General features: G+C 56.8%; 1 protein-coding gene across 5 annotated transcripts in view; it reads right to left on the minus strand.

Moving 5' to 3' along the window:
* Window positions 1-21,253, minus strand: part of VDR (vitamin D receptor) — a 74,923-nt gene that overhangs the window by 5,120 nt on the left and 48,550 nt on the right. For all 5 annotated transcript variants that reach the window (XM_089774783.1, XM_089774781.1, XM_089774780.1 and 2 more), the window contains 5 exons: window positions 5,864-6,048; window positions 4,568-4,676; window positions 2,718-2,889; window positions 2,379-2,530; window positions 361-477 (listed from right to left, as the gene is read on the minus strand). In XM_089774783.1, the coding sequence (XP_089630909.1) occupies window positions 361-477; window positions 2,379-2,530; window positions 2,718-2,889; window positions 4,568-4,676; window positions 5,864-6,048 (735 nt within the window). The remainder of the gene's footprint in view (window positions 1-360; window positions 478-2,378; window positions 2,531-2,717; window positions 2,890-4,567; window positions 4,677-5,863; window positions 6,049-21,253) is intronic.

Genomic DNA, 21,253 nt, shown 5'->3' on the forward strand with positions numbered 1-21,253 from the left:
TGATGGCAACATGGCCCAGGGGAGACGCAAGCCCTCAGGCCGGCCAGGCCCAGGCCGGAGAAGGCTTCACCGGACACAGCCAGCTCGAAGTCCATGGGAAAACCGACAGGCAAAGCAGAGCCCCGGGGGCACCCTACCGAGCGAGGGCCCCCCCAGGAGTCACTGCTGTGCACTGGCATCGGTCGCCAAAGGGACCGGGGGGCAGCCCCCCACGCGTGGGCCTCAGCCGGCTGCTCCCTGGTGCGGCGGCTGGGAGGGCTGCGGGGCCATGCAGCCTCCTGGAGGGGCTGGCGGTTAGCGGGCTAGGCCCTGGCTGGTGGCGGCAGCGCAGCGCAGGCAGCCAGACCCCGTGGCCCTTACCAGGGGAGAGGATGCAGATGCCCATCAGGAGCACGTGCTCCTCTTCGTGAAGACTCAGCTTCTTCAAGGCGATCTGGAACTTCACCAGCGGCTCCAGCAGCTCCAGGCTGTGGCCGGCTGAAAGAGAAAAGCCACAGAACTTCCTCCAGCGCTGCCCGCAAGCCAGCACTCCTGGGTCAGCACCCCGGCGACCGCCACCCCGCCGGGGCAGCGGGAGGGGAGCAGACGAGGGGCTGGAAACTGGCCTGCTGCGAAGCAGAGTGGTCACAAGCCCTGCCCCTCACTCCGCCATGCGCCTCCTCCAGACCCGAGCAGACTCTGGCTGATGGTGCGGCTCCGGAGCCAGGACCGTGCCTGTGTAGCCTCTAAGGCAGGGCTACTCACCACACGGCCCATGAGCTCCGGACACGGGATCCCAGGTGCCTCACCTAACGGCAGCGGCAAGACCGGCGTGGCTGGAAGCTCAGATCTCATCACCAGGCTGACCTGGGGTCAGTGACTGGTCTCCTGGGGCTGGGAGCCACCTGAGGCGGTGGGGGGGGGGGGCCGGTTTCAGAAAGGGCCTTTTGTGGGGCAGTTGTCCGTCCGGGTGCGAGACAGACCGGTGAGTCTGCGGGGCCGTGTCTAGCGTCCGGGTGCGCGACAGACCGGTGGGTCTGCGGGGCCGTGTCTAGCGTCCGGGTGCGCGACAGACCGGTGGGTCTGCGGGGCCGTGTCTAGCGTCCGGGTGCGCGACAGACCGGTGGGTCTGAGGGGCCGTGTCTAGCGTCCGGGTGCGCGACAGACCGGTGGGTCTGCGGGGCCGTGTCTAGCGTCCGGGTGCGCGACAGACCGGTGGGTCTGCGGGGCCGTGTCTAGCGTCCGGGTGCGCGACAGACCGGTGGGTCTGCGGGGCCGTGTCTAGCGTCCGGGTGCGCGACAGACCGGTGGGTCTGAGGGGCCGTGTCTAGCGTCCGGGTGCGCGACAGACCGGTGGGTCTGAGGGGCCGTGTCTAGCGTCCGGGTGCGCGACAGACCGGTGGGTCTGCGGGGCCGTGTCTAGCGGTCCAGGAGTCCCATTTGTTACTGGCCTGGGGAAGCTAATTACAGAACACACCACTGCCCTAAGGCAGACACTCCCAGCGCGAGAAAGCCTTCCCCTCGATCAGATCCACTCTCTGGGCACAGGTACGTCTAGACTGCCCGTTGCCTCACAGGGTAAGTCGGAAAAAGAAACGCAGTTTGCGGTGCACAATCTGTGTATCTTTTTCCGCTTTACTGTCGAAAGGCTTTTCCGAAATTCGGAGCGTCTACACAGCGCCACATTTCGAGAGCAAGTCCTCTTTCGACATCTTCTCCCTCGTAAAATGAGGTTCACAGGGCTGGCAAAAGAGCGCGTCCACTTTGAGAGTTTTTCCAGGGTGTTTTCCAGGGTGCCTCCTGTATCCCGGCAAAGCGCCGCAGTCTAGACCTAGCCTTAGATACATTAAGCAGATGGAGTTCCTGAGGACTCCTGGCAGGCGCGTGTCCCAGAGCTCCGTTCGGACTGGGAGCTCTTCTGGGACGTAGCAACATCAAATCAGACTCTACTTTAGTCCGTCGGCGGGAACGCTTAAAATCCCTGATCTCCGGTTCCTTTGGGGGTGGGAGACTGAGAACGGGCCAGATAAGATGCCCTGTCCCACGCAGGGCGGAAGAGCAGCTGGGTGACTTTGGCAGAGAATCGTTCCACCAGCCGGAGAGGCTCCTGCGCCGTCAGTCCCCCAAGGGGTGTTATTCGCAGATGGCCAGCGAGGCTGTTCCGCGTGCATGCGCTGGGGGTCCATGGAGGGAGGGCCTGGTGCTGGGGCGCTGTGCAGGGATGAGCCACGTGCCGGCACCCCATCCCAGCTCCCACCACTTACCTCAGCCTGGATCTCAGTTTGCACCCCAAAGCAGCGTTACATTGGAAGAATCTGCGTGAAGGGTCGGGTCCGGGGAAATTGGAACCCACCTTCCCCAAGCGGCCCTGGGCTCAGCGGTAGCCGGAGCTCATTTACCTTGGGTGACGTCCGTGACTTGGTACTTGAATTCGTTGCCCCCGCAGGACCACGCCATGTCTTCCAGGGAAAACGACTGGTTGGAGCGGAGCATGATGATTTCGATGGCGCTGGACTTCAGTAAGGCGATCTGGTCCTCGGCCATCAGGTCCCTGCACACCGAGGGGGGGGGGAAAATCAGTGACACCTCCCTTAGCCCTAACACCTGCCCAGCGCTTGGAGGAGGCAGCAGCGGAGACGAGCCAAGCAGAGGGAAAGGACCGAGCAGGAGACACGGGCGATTTCGACCACCGTGCCACGCGCCGCCAGCCAGGCTCCAGGCCACCAGCCCGTCCTTACCGGAAGCCTGGGATCATTTTGGCAAAGCCAATCACTTTCTGGATGCTGTAGCTAACGAGGTCCGCCAGGTGCGGCAGCATGGAGAGGTGCGAGAGGCTCACGTCCATGGACGGGCTTGCGTCAGAGTCCTCGCTCAGCGCCATGCTGGAGAACATCCGGTGCTCGAAGGACTCTGGAGGGGAGAGGGTGGAGACTGACCGTGGCTGCCCGGATTCCCTGGACAGGAAGTTTGTTCTCAGCCAAGCAGAGAGTCAAAACACATCGCTGCCCGGGCCCAGCATTTGCATCGCAGTGCCGGGCACCACCTGCACCCTGCCCTCCGGCGGCAGCTGGCACGCACGGCAGGTAGGAAGAGCGGGCCGCAGCTGGTGTCCGAGGGAGCCGACGGGCGCGACAGGGAAAAGGAGCCTCCCAAAGCCCCGGGGGCAGCGAGGAGAGCCAGGGCACCACGGCAACACGAACGGTTTGTTTTCAAAACCGGCCTCACATTCCCCAGCTGCATCGCTCACTGGCCACCATCCCCATGAGCCCCCAGCACCCCCCCCCCCGTGCCTAGGCGCTCACCCCCAGGCCCGCAGTCACCTCCGCCGTGCTACCCCCACGGCCCCTGCAACTGCCGGCCCCAGCAGGTCTGGGCTGCCCGCTTTTCCCCCACCTCACTGCCACTGCTGCTATCCTGTCCCCACTCCCCCTCCGCTCCCTGCTGTGCAGACACATCAGAGTGGCCAGGCCGGGCCAGACCAAAGGTCCAACTAGGCCAGTGTCCTGTCGGCCCACAGTGGCCAAGGCCAGGTGCCCCAGAGGGAGGGAACAGAAACAGGGAATCCTCAAGTGAGCCATCTCCAGACACACCGAGGCGAGGGACACCATTCCTACCCATCCTGGCTAATGGCCACTGAGGGACCTAACCTCCATGAATCTATCTAGATCTTTTCTGAACCCTGGTAAAGTCCTAGTCTTCACTACATCCTCTGGCAAGGAGTTCCACAGGTTGATGTTGCACTGCATGAAGAAAAACTTCCTTTGGTTTGTTTTAAACCTGCTGCCTATTCATTTCATGGGGTGACCCCAAGTTGTGGGAGTAAGTAAATACCTTTTCCTTATTCACTTTCTCCACACCACTCAGGATGGTACAGACCTCTCCCAGATCCCCCCTTGGTCTCCTCTTTTCCAGGCTGAATAGTCCAAGTCTTTTGAATCTCTATTCACATGGGATCTGTTCCAAAACCCTCACCGTTTTTGTTGCCCTTTTCTGAACAACCCCTCCCAGGGGGACTATGGCTCCCTCTGTCCCCGGGATCGCCTCCGCCTCCCGCCTCCCCCAGCTGGCTTCGCTCTCTGTAGCATCCTAACCAGCTGCCCCTCCTCTGAGCCAAGTTCCTTCCTGCTCCCCAACAGCTGCGGCGCTGCTGGTCCCGGGCATTCCGGCTCCGTGCTAGCACCGCTATTTGCTAAGGCCACTGCCCGTTCCCTCCCAGCCACACAGCCCTCCGGACACGGGGGGCCTCCTCTTACCCTCAGCTCCTCGCCCCTTTGATTCCTGTCCCCTCCTTCCACCCCCGCAGGCAGCAGAGGGCAGGCTCTCTCCTCGCTCAAAGAGACCTTACAACGTGAGCTCGCGCTGGAAGCCGAACGTGGACTTAGACCACGATCCACCCAGGCCTCAAAACACACGAGCACTCCCCATGGGCGGCAGCGGGACTGGGCCCGTCAGGTATGCATGGGAGGGGGAGGCGTGTCGCTTCCCAAAGGAAGGAGCCGGGCCATAACACTGCTCTTTAAAGCAACCTCAGCAGCTCAGAGCCCTGGTGTGGCGGAGCCACGTGACCGTGCGGGAGAGGGCATCGTACCTGGAGAGCTGCTGAACGTGTCGGACGAGTCCTCGGAGGAGGAGCCGTGCGTTAGGACGGACGACGACCTCGTCGCCATTCTATTGCTCGAGCTGGCTCTCACTGGAGGCTGGAACAGAACGGGAGAATTACGATACCTCGCAGAAGGCATCCTCCCAGCGTGGGGGGAGGGGCCAGTTGCAAGCTCGGTCCTGGCCCATGGGCCATGGCGGGGGGGGAGGATTTGGAGCAATGCTCTGTGCTACGTCTGCGCCCCGTTCTTCAAAGGGAGCAGAGCTGGACCCTTGAGCTTTTCCTCTCCGCAGCAGGCGGCTCACGTCTCGCCTGGCTGGGGCTCTGCGCACCAGGCGCAGTATCAACGTCCCCACCCCCACGCGGGGGAACGGGCGGGTTAGTCGCTTGGTCCTGGGAGGGATGGCAGGTCGTCATGGCAACGCTGCAGGCCGATTTAGAAGTATTGTAACTTTGGCTACCGCGTGTCCCCTTTTGCATCGGGACGTTCCGTCCTCATTTGGTTTAAGGCACCATTTTAACACAATTCTACACTTAAAATTAATGTGAGATTGTGTCAGACGTCTCAACACAGCAGGAATAGTAGGAACGTGGTTTTGGTTTTTCTCCGAACGCTAAACTACTACAGTTCCACTTTCCGGCTCAGTCCCTTGCCTGCGTGAATCAATGAAGCCAAGTTGATTTACGCCTGCAGTGTTCAGATCACTGCTGAAATAAGAAAATAAACTGGAGTGCCAGGAGGAGCAGACAATTGAAATACCGGCTGACAGGGTCTGTCCGATCACTGCACCTGTCTCTGTTCCAAAGCCCTTGCAGATCACAGAGACGTGTCACTGAGTGCGGAGCCATCTCGGCTCCAGCGTGGCCTCAGGAATGTCTGGTTGGAGCCCACAGTGTCTGCTAGCATCACAGCAGGGCCCTGGACAGACATCCTGCCGGATTTACTCCCTTTCGGGGACGGGCAGCGGCACGGGCGTTCGTGGCGGGATGCCGAGCGCCGCCGGAGCGATGTTCCGGGAGAACAGCTCGCTGGCACTCGCCGGGAAGGCAGCGAGTGTCCCGCGCTCCTGCATTCCGAGCGCGGGGGCATAAACAAGGTTTGGGGGGACTCGAGACCATCGCTCCCCCAGGGAGCTCTCAGCACATCATGCTGCAGCACTGGGTCAGAGCAGTGATCAGAATTACAGCAAGGCCTCTACCGCCACTGGAGGGCCCCCCCACCAAGCAAACGGGCAGTCGCGTGCGCCGGAGAGAAAAGGGAAAGAAACCGGCCCTGGAACTTACCCGGAACTGGGTGAAGTCAGAGTAGGTGGGGTCGTACGTTTTGCGATGGGCCTCGAGAAGCACGTCGATGACTCTCTGCTGCTCCTCCGACAACTTGGGCTTCATGCTTTCTTTAAGAGCCTCTTCCTCCTTCCGCCTCGTTATCAGCTCTCTCTTCCTCTGGACCTCCTCGTCAGTCAGAATAACTGCGCAGGGAGAGAGAACGAGCAAGAGTCAAAAATCACCACCCAGGAACGAGCTGCGGCTCCCTAGACCCGGGTCAAACCAACGTTCCTGCAGCCGATGCCTGAGACCACGACCTGTCCCTTCCGTATGGCCACTTCCTTCCACTGGCACGTCCTCCCCGGGCTTTCGAGCTCCTGCAGTGGCAGGTCCCCGCTTCCTGTTGCTATTGCAAGCCAGACCAGCAATGTCACAACTTCCATAAGCTTAGGGAAGCTCCTGACCCAGCGCCCAGAGAGAGGGGTGAGGAACGTTGGGATCACCAGCCTCGTCGCTTGTAGCACATGGGCGACCTTCCATGGAGAGCCCGTGGCGCCCAGCACGTGGACAGACTGCCTGGCTCAGGCCGGACGCAGAGCTCAGCCTGCGCTGGAAAGCCAGTCTGGTCCCACCCACCCTGCCTCTCTGCTCACACACTAGTGACTGAGGGAGCTAGGCCTGAATGCAGAAGCCAGACTGGGTCAGAGCCAGGGCCCATCTAGCCTCGGGATGGAACAGTGCAGTCGCCTGACCGATTAGCCGAGACGCAGAAGCTTATAGGTTAACGCTATGGACCACATCCCCCTCCCCCTGTTTTGCCAGTAAATGTTTTAGCAGGCTGGCCAGCAATGGGTCTGGGACCTACCCCTGCTGCGGCTCTGCATTTAAACCATATTAGGAGCTGGGCAGGCAGGCAGCCTGGCTGTTACCATCCCGTGCTGCTGCCGCTTTATGAGACAGGCAGCCAGTCCACGAGGGGAGCAGGTTTTAAAACAGGCTTCCCTCGTGGACCAGGTCCCGCCTGGCGCCCCGCGCTGCTGCCTCTGGTACAGAGAAGTGGCCGGGGGCTCCCCGGGAGTGAGGCCAGAGTCCCCGCCCCCAGGGACTACAGTCGACAACCGGTAAGAATTCATGAGGTTACTCGACCATTCAACTAACCGACATTTAACATCCCTAGTCTAGCCCAGCCCACTAGCCGGTCTTCCCAGAGTGGCCAATGCCAGGTGCCCGAGAGGGAAAGAACAGCACAGAACAGGCCAAGTCCCAGTGATCCCAGCTCCCGGCAGCCGGAAGTTTAGGGACACTGGAGCAGGGGATGCATCCCTGACCACCCTGGCTCTAGCCTTCGTTAACTCATCTTCGGGGAACCAAGCGGTGCCTCATCCCACGGAAAGGAGTTCCACAGCGTGACCACGTGCTGGCACGTTCTATCCCACGGGACACACAACAGTCCTTTACAAAGTACCAAGGGCGCTGGTGCCTGCCTGTCCTGGTGACTGGGCCACCCGGAGCCTTGGGGACTCCCCCACTTAGGAGCCAGCCATACTACGCTGGCTGCTTCCCCGCCAGCCACAGCACGGAGCTGCTTCTGGGTTTGGGGTGAGGCAGCTCCCCCCTCTGCAGCCCTGAGCCCATGCAGGGCTTAATGGGAAGCTGTGCAGCGTAGCGGGAACGTCCCCTAATTCTTGTGTTAGGAGAAGGAGTAAATAGCTGGGTTTCAGTTTCCAATGGGCATTCGTTTGCATTGCTCAACAGGAAACGGCATCTGCCATTCTGTTGCCCAGTCACCTAGTTTTGAGGGATCCTTCTGCCTGGGACTTAACTTTCTGGAGAATTTCAGGGTCATCTACACGTTTTGCCACCTCCCCATTTACCCCCTTTCCCGACCATTTACACAGACGTTGAAAAGGCCCAGAGCAGACCCGACCCCTGGGGGACACGACTAGTTACCGCTCTGCATGCTGGAACCTGCCATCTATACCTAACCCTTTGTTTAACCAGCCCAGGAGAGGACCTCCCCCTTGTCCCATGGCAGCGTCCTGTGCTTAAGGGCCTTTGACAAGGTCCCTCGCTAAGGGCTTCTGCAAATCTAAGTACACGGTACCACTGGCTCCCCCTTCTCTGCATGCTTCCTGACCCCCCTAAGAACTTCAGTAGGTCGGTGAGGCAGGATTTCCTTTTACAAAAACCACGTTGGCTCTTCCCTACAAGGTATGTTCAGCCGTGTGTCCGACAATATTGTTTTTTACTGTAGTTTCAACAGAGTTTGCCTGGCACTGAAGCCAAGCTAACCAGTCTAATTGCCGGGATCGCCTCGGGAGCCAGTTTCTTAAAAATGGCCTCACATTTGCCACCTTCCAGTCACTGGGTGCAGAAGCGGATTTCAATGAAACGTTGCAGGCGACATGGCTGGATCCCCTCCCACGAGAGACAGGTGTGTCTGCAGGGGAATGCCTGGCTGCAGAGAGGGCTTTGGTTCCCATGACCCCGGGATGCTGCTCCAGGAAGAAGGGCTGCTAAGCAGGGGTGGGGTTCACCTTCCGAGGAAGGGGGGGAGAGTACTTGGAAACACGCTGGCTAAGCCAGTGAGGAGGCTGCACGCTAGGTTCTACGGGGACAGGTAAGTGAACAGCACGGAGAGCGGGGAGATGGGTCAGAAGTGGGAGGGACGGGGGCTGTGGGAGCGGAGGGCACCCAGCACCTAGCAGCCTCAGACTCAAAGCCCAGGGTTCCCACAGAGAATACTGCTCGCAGCTCCTAGGGAGGGCAAGAGGAGCTGCTGGGCGGGGAGGACATTTGAAAGCCTGGCCCCTTATTTAGGTGCCTAAAAGGGGAATGAGCAGTCTGACAATCTGGCTCCAATTGTGGGTGCTGAGTTCCTTTGGAAACCCTCCCTCCAGGAGCAGTCATTCGGGGAAAGCCCGGACTGCCCGCCCCCTCCGTGTCTGGAGATCTGCGCTTTGCTTCGTGGGAGCACAGAGCACCCATCAGGACGGAGACATCAACGTCCTAGGGTTCGCGGAAACACCTGGGCCCCGCCACAAAAATCTTACAGGCCAGCTGAGAAGCCCCACAGAATTCCACAAACAACTTGCTCTTGGGCTGAGAACACGCACAAGCTCCGTCAGCTCAGAAGGTACCTTTGGTCAAGGGCTCCAGGCACCCGCAGTACATACAGGCCATCCCCACGGTAAGGCCAAGAGACATTCCAAAAAACTTGGCCTTATAGGGAAACAACTTCAAAGTGGGGAGTTTCCCCCTGCAGCTGACTTCCATTTGCGCAAACTGGGTGGGTTTTTTTTCCTCACGCAACTTAAGAGCGGTGATTGGGAGGACTTAGAACGCATCAGCTCCTACAAGCGTCTGCACCGGGGCAACTTATAGCGGGGCGCCCTGTAGCCAGTTGAAGAACTTTGAAACCATAACTACACTGCTGTTCTCTCAAGATTATAATGAACCCCGTGACATAGGCGGCAGAGAGAATTAATCAGTGAATTTCATCTTTTGATCAGAGTTTAGGACTGCAACCACGGGTATTTTTTTCCCATCTATACTTAAAGCTGGTCATAGAAAGGTTCTGTTTTAATACACGGACATAACTCACCAGAGCAAATACACCTCAAAGGGTTGGCAATAAAGCCTAAATATAGCATTCGTTTTTCACATACGGTAAGACAGAAATTGTTTTTTAACCTACCATTAACTAATAGAAGAGATTTATCTTCTGGCTGGAGGCTTTTTGCCGACATTAGGCTGCAGCAGGAATATGCTATTTTGGTTAAGGTGGAGTTTGGAATGAGGGTTTGGCAAGAAGAAAAGGCAGCAATCCATTAGATGTAGCTGCACTCAGAGGTAACAAGGTACGACGGCTGTGCTCGGTAGCCTTCAGTTACAGCCGCAGGGCTGAGCCGCCGGGATTTTTCCGATACGTTTTGAAGTTGCATAATACTCTACATACCTCAAAAGGAGTTGATCTAGGCGACAGCGAACACGGGCTCAAGCTAGCAATGTTTCAGAAGGGGGCAGCAATTGCAATGCTACAATTAGTTCTTCAGGGACACGGTTTAGTGAAATCGTTTTTAGGTTTGTTTACATTACAAGTTAACAAGGATAAGAGAGAACAATTTACTACCCAGCCTTCGCTGGCAAAGGGCAGCCGGCTACTTGCCAACGGGAATCGTGTAAAGAATTCGCAGAGGATGCATTGCTAGAATCGGCTACCGGCAAAGATAAAGGTAGTGGACAAGGCTCGGATCTCCCGGGGCAGACGTGCTTTTTGGGGACGGAATCTTTACTCTTCAATAGGAAGTTACAGTTGCCCCGTTTGCTTCGGTTAGCGGGTGGGAAAGCACTGAGCGAAGCCGAACCAAAGCCCTGTTGTGGCTACAGCTGTGCAGTGAAGACAGAAAAAGGAGATTCCGTTTGCAATGTAATAGCAGAGACAAAGCCCACGAGGGTTTTATTTCCAGGTAGCTTTCCCATGGCAGCCGCAGATGAGGCAGACTGCTCCGAGACCTTCCAGCTTTTCTACAGTGACCATGAAGACGAGGATTACAAGAGTGTTAGAATGTGCTAAGCCAGGGAGTTTTGGCCACATAGGCTCACTAGCCTGCTGCAATCCACCTTTGGTTAATGTCCATTGCACTGCACACGCACACACAAACAGAAAACCACACAAACCACACAGGCAAAGGAGGAAAAATGCTGTCTGAGAACTTAATAGATGTTTATACTTTTGCTCAAAGCTTTATAACCATTAAAACATACGGTATCTTTTGACATGTGATGTTGACCAAGTAAATACCCTTACATCAAACAGTCACGTTATTGGGTTTAGGCGCAGGGGCCAGCTGTGGCCCTGGCTTGTCTGGATCCGGCCCCCGAGGCGCAGGACCCTCCCTGCATTGGGGAGCCCGTGCTGGCGCTCCCGCCCCCCACTGCTCCACCTTGTGGCTAGAGTCCTTGTGGCTGGGCCCCCCTAGGCTCTGAGGTGCAAGAGGAATGGGGGGGGGACTGGCTGTTTCCTTGGGTGCCACATCAGTGAGGGGTTTGTGTGTGTGGCCCCCCACTGATTTTTCTGGGGGTCATTGGCCCCCCAACCCTAACAAGTTTCCCCAGCCCGACCTGAGCCTTTGGGAGGACCTGTCCTGGTAAGTCGTGTTTTCACAGAAGCACCAAGGTGAGGTAGTCATGCCCTTCGTTCCGTCCCATCTTTTAAAAGTGCCACCAATTAACCGGGTTCAGCAACACTTCTGCATATACAGCTGCAATAATCTCGTTTAGCAGATTCCAGACACTTCCCCAGAGGGGAGACGAGGCTGAATACTACCGAGGGCCGACTGATACGCTAGTATCCCCCCCCAGATGGACGGACACACCATGCATCGGTAACACAATCACACATGTCACTTCCGGAGGCAGGACGGTTTAAGGGAATAATAAATACACTTCTCACCAATCAGCCCCGGTTACATGCTTACAACGTGCAACCTGAACTTGAAAAAGAGACCGACAATGGATTGGCCATTCTAACCAAAGGATGGCGATTTCAGCCGGCTCCCGCTCCTGGCTGCTGCAGAAGAGAGCATGCTGGTACACTTACAGCCCTACTCGGATCTTCTTTCCCCAGGAAGAGGCTAACCAGCAAAGCAGCGAGCTTGGCACTGAACCGCCGGCTGCGTTGTGCATGTTGGAAGACAAGACATCGCAGGGCTGCATCCTGTTTCCAGAGAAGTCAACGTCAGACCTCACTGATGTCAGCAGGAACCAGCGGGGGCCTCAGGGAGCATCCCACAATTGCATATTTCACCACACGTCACTGAAAGCTGAGAGCTGGAGCTTCAGCAAGAGCCCACATACTACTGGAGCTCTGAACACATTGCGCTGGAATCCAATTACTTCCAATACAGAGGCAGGTGGATCCCGAGAGCCCTGGCAATGCTTGGCCGTAATGGCGCATGTTGAATTCAGGGGAAAGCGAGGGAGATTACTGCTTAGTTGGCAGCGTGTGCAAGGCAGGAGCTAGGAAATGACCGACTACAGCTGAGCTTTCCACGGGTTGAGCGATGTTGTTTTTCCATAGAAACAATTTCAGCTACTGGAGAAGGACAGCATGATCTCACACACAGGCCGTGTGCGGCAGGCACAGGGAGAGCCATGAAACCCGTAGTGTTAGAGATACGTCTCCAGCAGAGCCAAGTGTCAGCAAGAGGGGCTCACACCGCTAGCGAGCTGTCTGCCACATCCGATAGGCGAGGTTCACCCCAGGACACACAATCCTCCAGCCATGCCAAGTTAGACACAGCGTGTACACAAGGTGCAGCGAAAAAGTTGGCCATGGTTTTCTGCCCGACAGCAGTCTGTGACTACATCTACGCTACCAAGTTTGTCACCAAACCCGCCTTTTGGTGACAAAGCAGTGAGCGTGTACACACTGCAATGTGACTTTTGTCGGGAAAAATGCCCCGTTTCAACAACAAAAAACTTCCACCCTTATGAGAGAGATTTTTTTTCTTTCCCCCTTTGTGTATCAGAGAACCAGTGCCGTTTGTTTCATCGACAACTGGCCAGTATCCCACAATGTCTGCCTCGCTGGCTTTGCTCGGTGTGTTGTGATCTCTGCTGCCCTGCAGGCCTGCGCCTCTCGCCTTTCAAAGCTTTGGGAAGTGTCTGGCAGCCGAGTGAGCGGCTCCATTTGGAGCACAAACAAAGAACAAGTCACTGGAATACTCCTGTTCTGCCCAGCAGCAGGCAGACTGCAGCTGCTGAGGGTGACTGCTGTGCTTCTTTGACATTCCTCAGAGCCGAGGTGGCTGTTGGGACATGCCACGATGTGCAGGGAGCCCCTGATGTGCACTGCACTGTGGGATTCATCTTCACAAGACATTGCTCTCACTGTCCTCGATGGTGCCCCACCCTGGGCATGATCTGTCCACGGAGGGAGCAAGTGTGAACACGCTCTGGCAATTTTTGTTTTGTCGACTGTTGGGTGTTGACATAACTTGGCGGTGGAGCTGTAGCCTCAGCCTGCAGGCCAGCAAAGGAGCGGGAAGCGGCCGTGTTGGGACAACTGGGCGCATGCAGGTACTCTAACTGTCAAGGGAGCTGTAGAAGGGATGCAAGAGTCCATGCAATGCCGCGGTAACGCCAACCACAAGCATCAGTGGGAGGAAGTACAAAAAGGAGACAAGGCCTGATTCGTGCGCCAGCATCCACGCGCAGGGCGGGCTGGGGGCCTGCTCAGGCTGGGAGCTTGAGCCCCTGCACTAGAGCATCTTTCCCGTGTCACAGCTGTCTCTGGCTACCCAGAAATGCCACAAGGACGATCCCTCTCGGGGAAGCCTGGCTCGACACCGGCCTTTGCTTGTTTGTAAGGCAAGATGACAATGATGAAGGGCGCGTTGCCGGGTACTCGGCAGGCTGAGGGCCTTAGATACCAGCCCCTGGGCTGCGTTTCTCTCTGACTGGCTCTGGGAACCCCACTCCGGCATTTGGCGCAGAACGAAGGCCAGAAGACCAGCATGTGGGCCGATCGAGCGCTCGCTGCAAGGCCGGGTTGGATTCCCGCTCGGATACAGAGCCACCAACAGGGAGCGGCAGGGGGCTCCGCGGGAGTGGGGCGCTCTGGCCGCTGGCCCCGGCCCCGGGGACTACAGACTAGTCGACGAACCGATAAGAATATAGGAGGTTATCGGATTATTCACGGGCAAGCCGTTCTGCAGGACTGCGTCCTCCTTGCCAGTAAACGTTGCAGCAGGCTGGCCAGCAGCCAGGCGGGAGCTGGTCTGGGAGGGGTGCCAGTTTAACGCAGCTCCCCTTGCGGACTGGCTGCCTGTCGCCCCACACTGCTGCCCCCGAGAAAGAGGCAGTAGCATGGGGTGGCAGCAGTCCCTGTCTAGGGCAAGGTCTGAGCTCCTGGACCAGGCACGAGTTAGAACTGAGCCGAGCTGCCTGCCTGCCCAGCTCCACCCGCACTTGAAATGCAGAGCCGCAGCGGGGGGAGGTCCTGGACCCAGCGCGAGCCGGGCTGCTGGCCACCCTGCTCGCACATTACTGGCAAGGGGGAGGCAGGGAAATGCGTGCGGTCTGTAGCATTAACCTATAAACTTTTGCTTCTCGGTTAATTGGTACATCGACTGCACTGTGACATCCCTAGCCAGAGAGTTCGAGTGCACTGAGCTGACAACTGAAATCTAACCAAGGCTCTAGCCGTTTCCCAGCAGGCCTGGTTCCCGAGAAGTCCTCGGGTGATGACAACATGAAAGAGAACAGGAAACAGAAAGTCAGAAGAGGAGGTCTTGCTGTCACTTAACCCCGTCGCTGCTGGATTGTGCTGGATCTTCCACACAGCGGTGGAACAGTGACTTCTCATGCAGTAGTGCCCGGAGCCCACATCGCTAAGAGCCCCGACCTCAAAGCAAAGCAGAACAGAAGAAGGAGAAGGGACAGAACAGAGGCGCACACAGGGGACATGACTTGCCCCTGCCTCACAGATAGTTGCAGCTCCAGTCTGCAGGACAGCTGCCCTGTTAGACCACACCCATGATCTGAGGTTTAAATGGAACGCCAGCATTTACACACCTGGTACCTAGGGCACAATTTTGTTCAAACTGTTTTGCTGCTGCCTATTAAAATCAGCAGCAAAGCAGAGCTGAACACAGAGTACGCTCAAAATTGTCAAGAATTGCAGACTAAGTGTCGGGGCTGCTCTGGCTGGTTTGAGTCAGATATTTTACGAGCAAGTGAAGAACAGTTGTGGGACACTAACTCCGGCTGCTGTCACACGGACGTATCCTGCGGGAGGCGCAGATCAGTGTGTTTACTCACAATCGCCTAGGAGATCACTGCACCTCCCTGTCACGCAGTTGTACTAGTGGAAAAATGGGCGTAAGGCATCAGTGCCAATTCCGAAAATGAGTGAGCTCGGCTGGAAACATTTGGAATTAAAAGTGCTGTGTCACTGAATTGCTGTGTGGGATGCAGAACACGAGCCAGTCTCTCCCCTCCCAGGGTTTGTGTGCGCCGTAGGGCTCAGTGCCCCAGGCAGAACGCGGCCCCAGTGACCCTGGAGAGCCCCTGCCTCAGACAGCTCACAGTCTGGAAGCGGAGCGAGACGCAAACAAGGAAGGGATTTTTGCCAAGAGCACAGGACCATTTTTTACCAGTTTCTCCATATACTCCCCCTCCTGGGCGCTGCAGCTCTCCAACTCCTTCGGCCCCTGCTCAACCCCGGAGTCTTCCTTCCTCCACACCCGCACGGAAAACACCCACAAAGAGCACGTGCCTGGAGGGGGCTCTCAGCCGCTCCCCTTCCTTGGGAGGGCGAGGGAGCCAACGAGGGGCAGGCAGGCCCGGCGCGTGGGCTTGGACTAGCCACAGAGCCCTAAGGCCTGCAGACTAGGGGTCCTCACCCCCACTGAAGTGTTTCAAGGGCCCGCACAGGGAAAGAGAGGGTGGCACTAGGCTGCATGGGGGGCTGGACTTTGGTAACGACACCACTTCGGGGAGCGGGGTTTTCAAAATCCAGTTAAGGGTGCAAACACCCCCAGGGACACTGGGAAAAAAGTCAGCCAAGCGGGCACGCAGACTGGCGCCCGGGCTCGTCCGCTGCTGACGCTGCACCGTGTCGCTCAGTCAGATCGACTCTCGCCCCTGCTGCGGATGCCGTCCTACCGCAGCCAAGGTGCCTTCTCCCGCTGAGGGAAGAATCGGCTAGATCTGGAAACAGCATCTTCCTGGAAATACCGGGCTGGGTGGGACCTCAGAGGTCATCGAGTCCAGTCCCCCAAGTAACTCAGGCCCTCCTGCCAGGAGAGAACTACCCCCAGCTTAGGGCAGAACTCTTGGTTACAAGAGAAACTCTCCCCTTGGACAAGGCACCATTTCCCGCTTGAGCCAACATCCCTGCTCCTGCGCAGACCAAACTTGTCTGCCAAAAGCGAAGCTCCAGCCTAGCCAGCCACCCCGCGTACGGCCCTGTCTGAGACCCTGAGCTTGCACCGGGGGCACACTAGCCAGCCACCCCGCGTACGGCCCTGTCGGAGACCCTGAGCACACACTGGGGGCGCACTAGCCAGCCACCCCGCGTACGGCCCTGTCTGAGACCCTGAGCTCACACTGGGGGCGCACTAGCCAGCCACCCCGCGTACGGCCCTGTCGGAGACCCTGAGCACACACTGGGCACGCACTAGCCAGCCACCCCGCGTACGGCCCTGTCTGAGACCCTGAGCACACACCGGGGGCGCACTAGCCAGCCACCTCGCGTACGGCCCTGTCCGACACCCTGAGCACACACCGGGTGCCGGTTGCCCTCCCACAGCGATACTTAGCACACTAGCGCAGCCGCATCGGCATGGCTCCCGTTCCCTGAAGGGGTCCTGCCTGTCCCGGGCGGGTGTCCCTGCCCTCGCCGCTGGGTGGCCGTTCGATACACCCGCTGAGCACGCCACCGCTGAGCCCAGACTGTACAAAGGAGAATTTCAGAATGATGTGGCTCGTTCAGCGATCAGTCAGCACCCTGCTTCACAGAACGTACCAAATGGAGCTGTGGTTTTCCTGCTCTTATCTAACCCTGTTATTGGAAAAGCAGCGTTGCGTGTACACACGGCACCTCCAGGAAACAGAGGCACCGGGTCACCTGGGGAACAATGGCTTTGCTGAGCAGAAGGGTATTTGCACTTTTTGGTTTCACTTGGTTCATTCTCTCAGAATGGTGCTTGGAAACTAGCGTGTGACGTGGCGCGAGACAGGACTAAACCAGCTAACTGAAAACACCTGGGGCGTAAGCCGGGCCCCAAGAGAAACCCACAGGACTCAGGAGGAGAACGTACAGCGCTGACCATGGCACCGGCCACTGGAACGACGCAAGAGGCAGTTTTGTTTGTAAGTCTCTGTTTTCACCCAATGGCGTTTGAGCCGGACTCCGATTGCTTCTCGACTGTCCACGTTGTGTTACTGAGCAACGTCGGCCATAACGCTCCCCTGGGATCCCACCTCGCCGCAGGAGTTTGGATTCCGGTCTCCCAGGGTTGCCTGCAACCGGGAAGGGACTCTACTGAACTACCCTGCGCCCGCCTTTCCCGGTCCGAGCGCCTCTGCTCATTCGCCCACCTCCATCACGGTGCGCCCCCGCAGTCTGTGGCTGTCTGTACTGCGGCACCGCGAGGCGTGGAGCCTAGGGGCACAGGGAGATGCGCCAGGTAAGCACCCTCCCTCGGCAGCAGTAGTTCCATCTATGGAGGGTTTGGCTACGGACCAAGCCCGTGGCACTGCCCACAGTGCCCAGACACACCTTGCGGGCTGCTGGCTCGTTACGCAGCTTCAGTGCCAAGAAGGCCACCATGTTCCTCCTTCAAACATCCTTGGCAAGGACACCTGCACCAAATGCTGCCTACCCGTTGCCATGTGAACTCCCGTTGCTCCTCCTTGGCTTCCCCACCCACGTCTGTAGCGACCCCCTCGGTCGCGCTGGACTGTCGCCTCTCACGGCAGTGACTGGCTCTGCCAGGGGGTCGCGCAAAAGGGACCGGGTCCGTGCCTTGGCCTCCTCCGTGAGGCTGCAATACAAAGGCCGTAACGTACCTCCACCAGGAAGGAGGTCTCTTTCCTGAGCTGCTACAGCCTCCTACTTCATCCCCCATGCCTAGAGCAACCTGAACGCTGCCTTGGGGGCCAGCATAAAGGCCTTCTACGCTCGGGTCAGCCTGTGAATCCTCCCACGGCTTCCCTCTTGTACCTTCCTAACCGGGCGGAAGCGCCCGTGCTTCCCCTCACTCCTCTGATGCCAAGTGTACGTTCCAGAGTTCAGCGGACACGCGCCATCGCTTTGCGCAGAATCTCCTGCCCACGGCCACTTCAGATGCCAGCCAGATCCCCTCCGTGCGCCCGGCAGGAAAAATAAACAGGGCAATTACCGCCCTGGAGATAGTCAACCAGCACTCTCCTTACCTGGGGGGAGGGAGGAGAAGAGAAACACACAAGGACTAACTCTGCTGAATCCTGGGGTGAGCTGTCGCTAAAATTCTGCCTCCCTTCTCCCCCCTCTTCGACTTGCTCCATTTCCTGGCACTCGTCTCATTGGCCAGCGTGTTCCCTCCTCTCCCTCCCGGAGATGGTGTGGCTGCAGCAGTATTGGACTGAGACCAGTTTCACTCGGTTGCGTGCGGCGGCCCCAGGGAGAGGAAAGACAACTGTGGCTGTGGAAAGACAACTCCCTGCTCTGTAGCAGGTGACCTAAAAATAACCGGAGCACGTGTTGACCCAGCCCCATGCATGTCGCTAGCCGTGAAGGCCACTTGGCGGGTCTGTTTTGAGCTACTCGGCGTTAGGCTGCTATTAATACGTACGGATTTCACGGAACAGCTCATGTACAGGTTAACTACTGCACTACTTCCTGCGGCCGGAAACCCACCCCCACTTGCTGCTCCGAGGTTTCTGGTCGGCCCCGCCACACTCAAACCAGTGCAAGGGGGCACAGCCCCCTTGATGTCAGTGCAGTGGCACCTGCTTGTGTCAGCCCTCAGTTGGATTCCAGTCACCAAAGTCAAGCCAGTGGGGGGGGGAAGGGGAGGTGGAGGGCTAGAAGTTAAAATAAAAGAACAAGTTAGAAATTACTTAGAAAAGTGAGAGGTCTGCAAGTACCTGGGCCCGATGAAATGCATCCTAGAATACTTGTGGAGCTGAGAGGAGGGATCTGAGCCATTCACTATCATACAAGTAGCAGTTCTGCAGAAAAGGACCTGGGGGTTACAGTGGATGAGAAGCTGGAGATGAGTCAACAGGGCGCCCTTGTAGCCAAGAAGGCTAATGGCATATTAGGTTGCATTAAGAGGAGCGTTGCCAGCAGATCCAGAGATGTCATTATTCCCCTTTATTCGGCTTTGGTGAGGCCACATCTGGAGTATTGTGTCCAGTTCTGGGCCCCCCACTACTGGATGCCATTGGAGAGGGTCCAGCGGAGGGCAACCAAAATGATTAGGGGGCTGGAGCATATGACCTACGAGGAGAGGCTGAGAGATTTGGGTCTGTTTAGTCTGCAGAAGAGAAGAGTGAGGGGGGATTTGATAGCAGCCTTCAACTTCCTGAAGGGAGGTTCCAAAGAGGATGGGGAGAGGCTGTTCACAGTAGTGACAGATGACAGAACAAGGAGCAATGGGCTCAAGTTGTGGTGGGAGAGGTCCAGGTTGGATATTAGGAAAAACTATTTCACTAGGAGGGTGGGGAAGCACTGGAATGGGTTCCCTAGGGAAGTAGTGGAGTCTTCATCCCTAGAGGTGTTTAAGTCTCGGCTTGACAAAGCCCTGGCCGGGTTGATTTAGTTGGGATTGGTCCTGCCTAGAGCAGGGGGCTGGACTTGATGACATTCTGAGGTCTCTTCCAGTTCTATGGTTCTATGATCTTTGAAAAATCATGGAAGTCAGGAGAGATTCCAGAAGACTGGAACAGGGCAAATCTAGTGCCTATCTATACAAGGGAAATAAGAACAACCCGATGAACTACAGACCAGTCAGTTTAACTTCTGTGCCAGGGAAGATAATGGAGAAAGTAGATAATAACATGAGAGGTAGCAGCCAGCTTGGATTCATAAAAGACAAATTGTGTCAAACCAATCTTATAGCTTTCTTTGATAGGATAGCAAGTCTCGTGGATAAGGGACAAGTGGTGGATGTGGTATACCTAGACTTTAGTAAGGCATTGGACATGGTCTCGTATGACCTTCTGATCCATAAACTAGGGAAATACACCCTTGATGGGGTTCCCAGATAATAGTTATTAATGGTTCACAATCCTGCTGGAAGGACACAAATGGGGTTCTGCAGGGGTCTGTTTTGGGACCGGTTCTGTTCAATATCTCTATCAACAATTTAGATGATGGCATAGAGAGTATGATTATTAAGTCTGCAGATGATACCAAGCTGCAAGTGCTTTGGAGGACAGGGTCATAATTCAAAACAATCTGGACAAACTGGAGAAATGGTCTGAGGTAAACAGGATGAAGTTCAATAAGGACAAAAGCGAAGTGCTCCACTTAGGAACAATCCATGTCTCACACAGCACGGGAAGACGTACTGCTGAAAAGGGATCGAGAGGTCATAGTGGACCATAAGTTAAACACGGGTCAACAGTGTGGCCAAAAAGCAAACATGAGAAGCGCTGTGAGCAAGACACGAGAAGTGATTCTTCTGCTCTACTCTGCGCTGATTAGGCCTCAGTTGGAGTGTTGTGTCCAGTTCTGGGCACCGCATTTCAGGAAAGATGTGAAGAAACTGGAGAAGATCCAGAGAAGAGCAACAAGAATGTTTAAAGGCTAGAGAACATGCGCTATGAGGGGAGGCTGAAAGAACTGAGCTTGTTTAGTTTGGAAAGGCGAAGGCTGAGAGGGGACATGCGAGCGGTCTTCAGGTATCTAAAAGGGTGTCACAAGGAGGAGGGAAACAAATTGTTCTCATGGCCTCTGAGGACAGGACAAGAAGCAAGGGGCTTAAACGGCAGCAGGGGAGGTTTAGGTTGGACACGAGGAAAAACTTCTAACATCCAGGGTGGTGAAACACTGGAATAAATTGCCTGGGGGGTTGTGGAATCTCCATCCCTGAAGATATTGAAGAGCAGGTTGGACAGACGCCTGCCAGGGATGGTCAGGATGATGCTGGGTCCTGCCGCGAGAGCAGGGGATGGGACACGATGACCTCTTGGGTCCCTGCCCGTTCTAGGATTCGCTTGTCTCCTGGCTGCTTTTCAGACTCTCACATATCAAAGCATTTTCTCCATTCCAATAGGCACAACAGCATTGCTCTCTCAAATGCCGTTTGCACCATGAGGACAAGTTGAAAACAGCTTTGTTCTCCGAGTGGTCGGCTGCCACTGAGGAGACGCCTGGGGAAGCCCGGCCATCCCCCGTTAAAGCAGACCTGTGAACATTCTCTAGTTTAGATCACTGCTTCTGCACTATCCCAACAAACGACGATGCCAAGAAACGTTTCCAGAACTGTCGAAGTGCTGTTGACTGTGTGGCTGTGTTCTTTGCTGCGTAGCTGGGCGGGTTCGTCACTCCAGCCAGGGAACACATGCATGTTTCACCAGTGCGCTGGATGCAATGATTGTGGGGGATCTCGCGTTACCCCCGGGCCCCAAATGAACCCTTAGCAGCAGCAGAACAACGGTGTTCTAACGTGCACACGGGCTTTAACCACGCCTTCCCTTCCCACCACGGCCCACCAGGCTGAAGTGAAGGGTTGCATGGGCAGGGCTTGATTTAGGGCTGTGTCGATGTGTAACAGCCTAAAGCGCGGCTGCAGCAGCGACAGCGTGGCCACGACACGCGTGGGGAGAGAGCTCTCCCAGTGCGCTATACAGACCACCTCCAGGAGATGGGGTGGGGGTGTTTCCCTCACACTCCTGAGCCAGAGAGCT

This window comes from Pelodiscus sinensis, chromosome 31 (assembly GCF_052426305.1).
Source record: "Pelodiscus sinensis isolate ZL-2025 chromosome 31, ASM5242630v1, whole genome shotgun sequence".
NCBI lineage: Eukaryota > Metazoa > Chordata > Testudines > Trionychidae > Pelodiscus > Pelodiscus sinensis.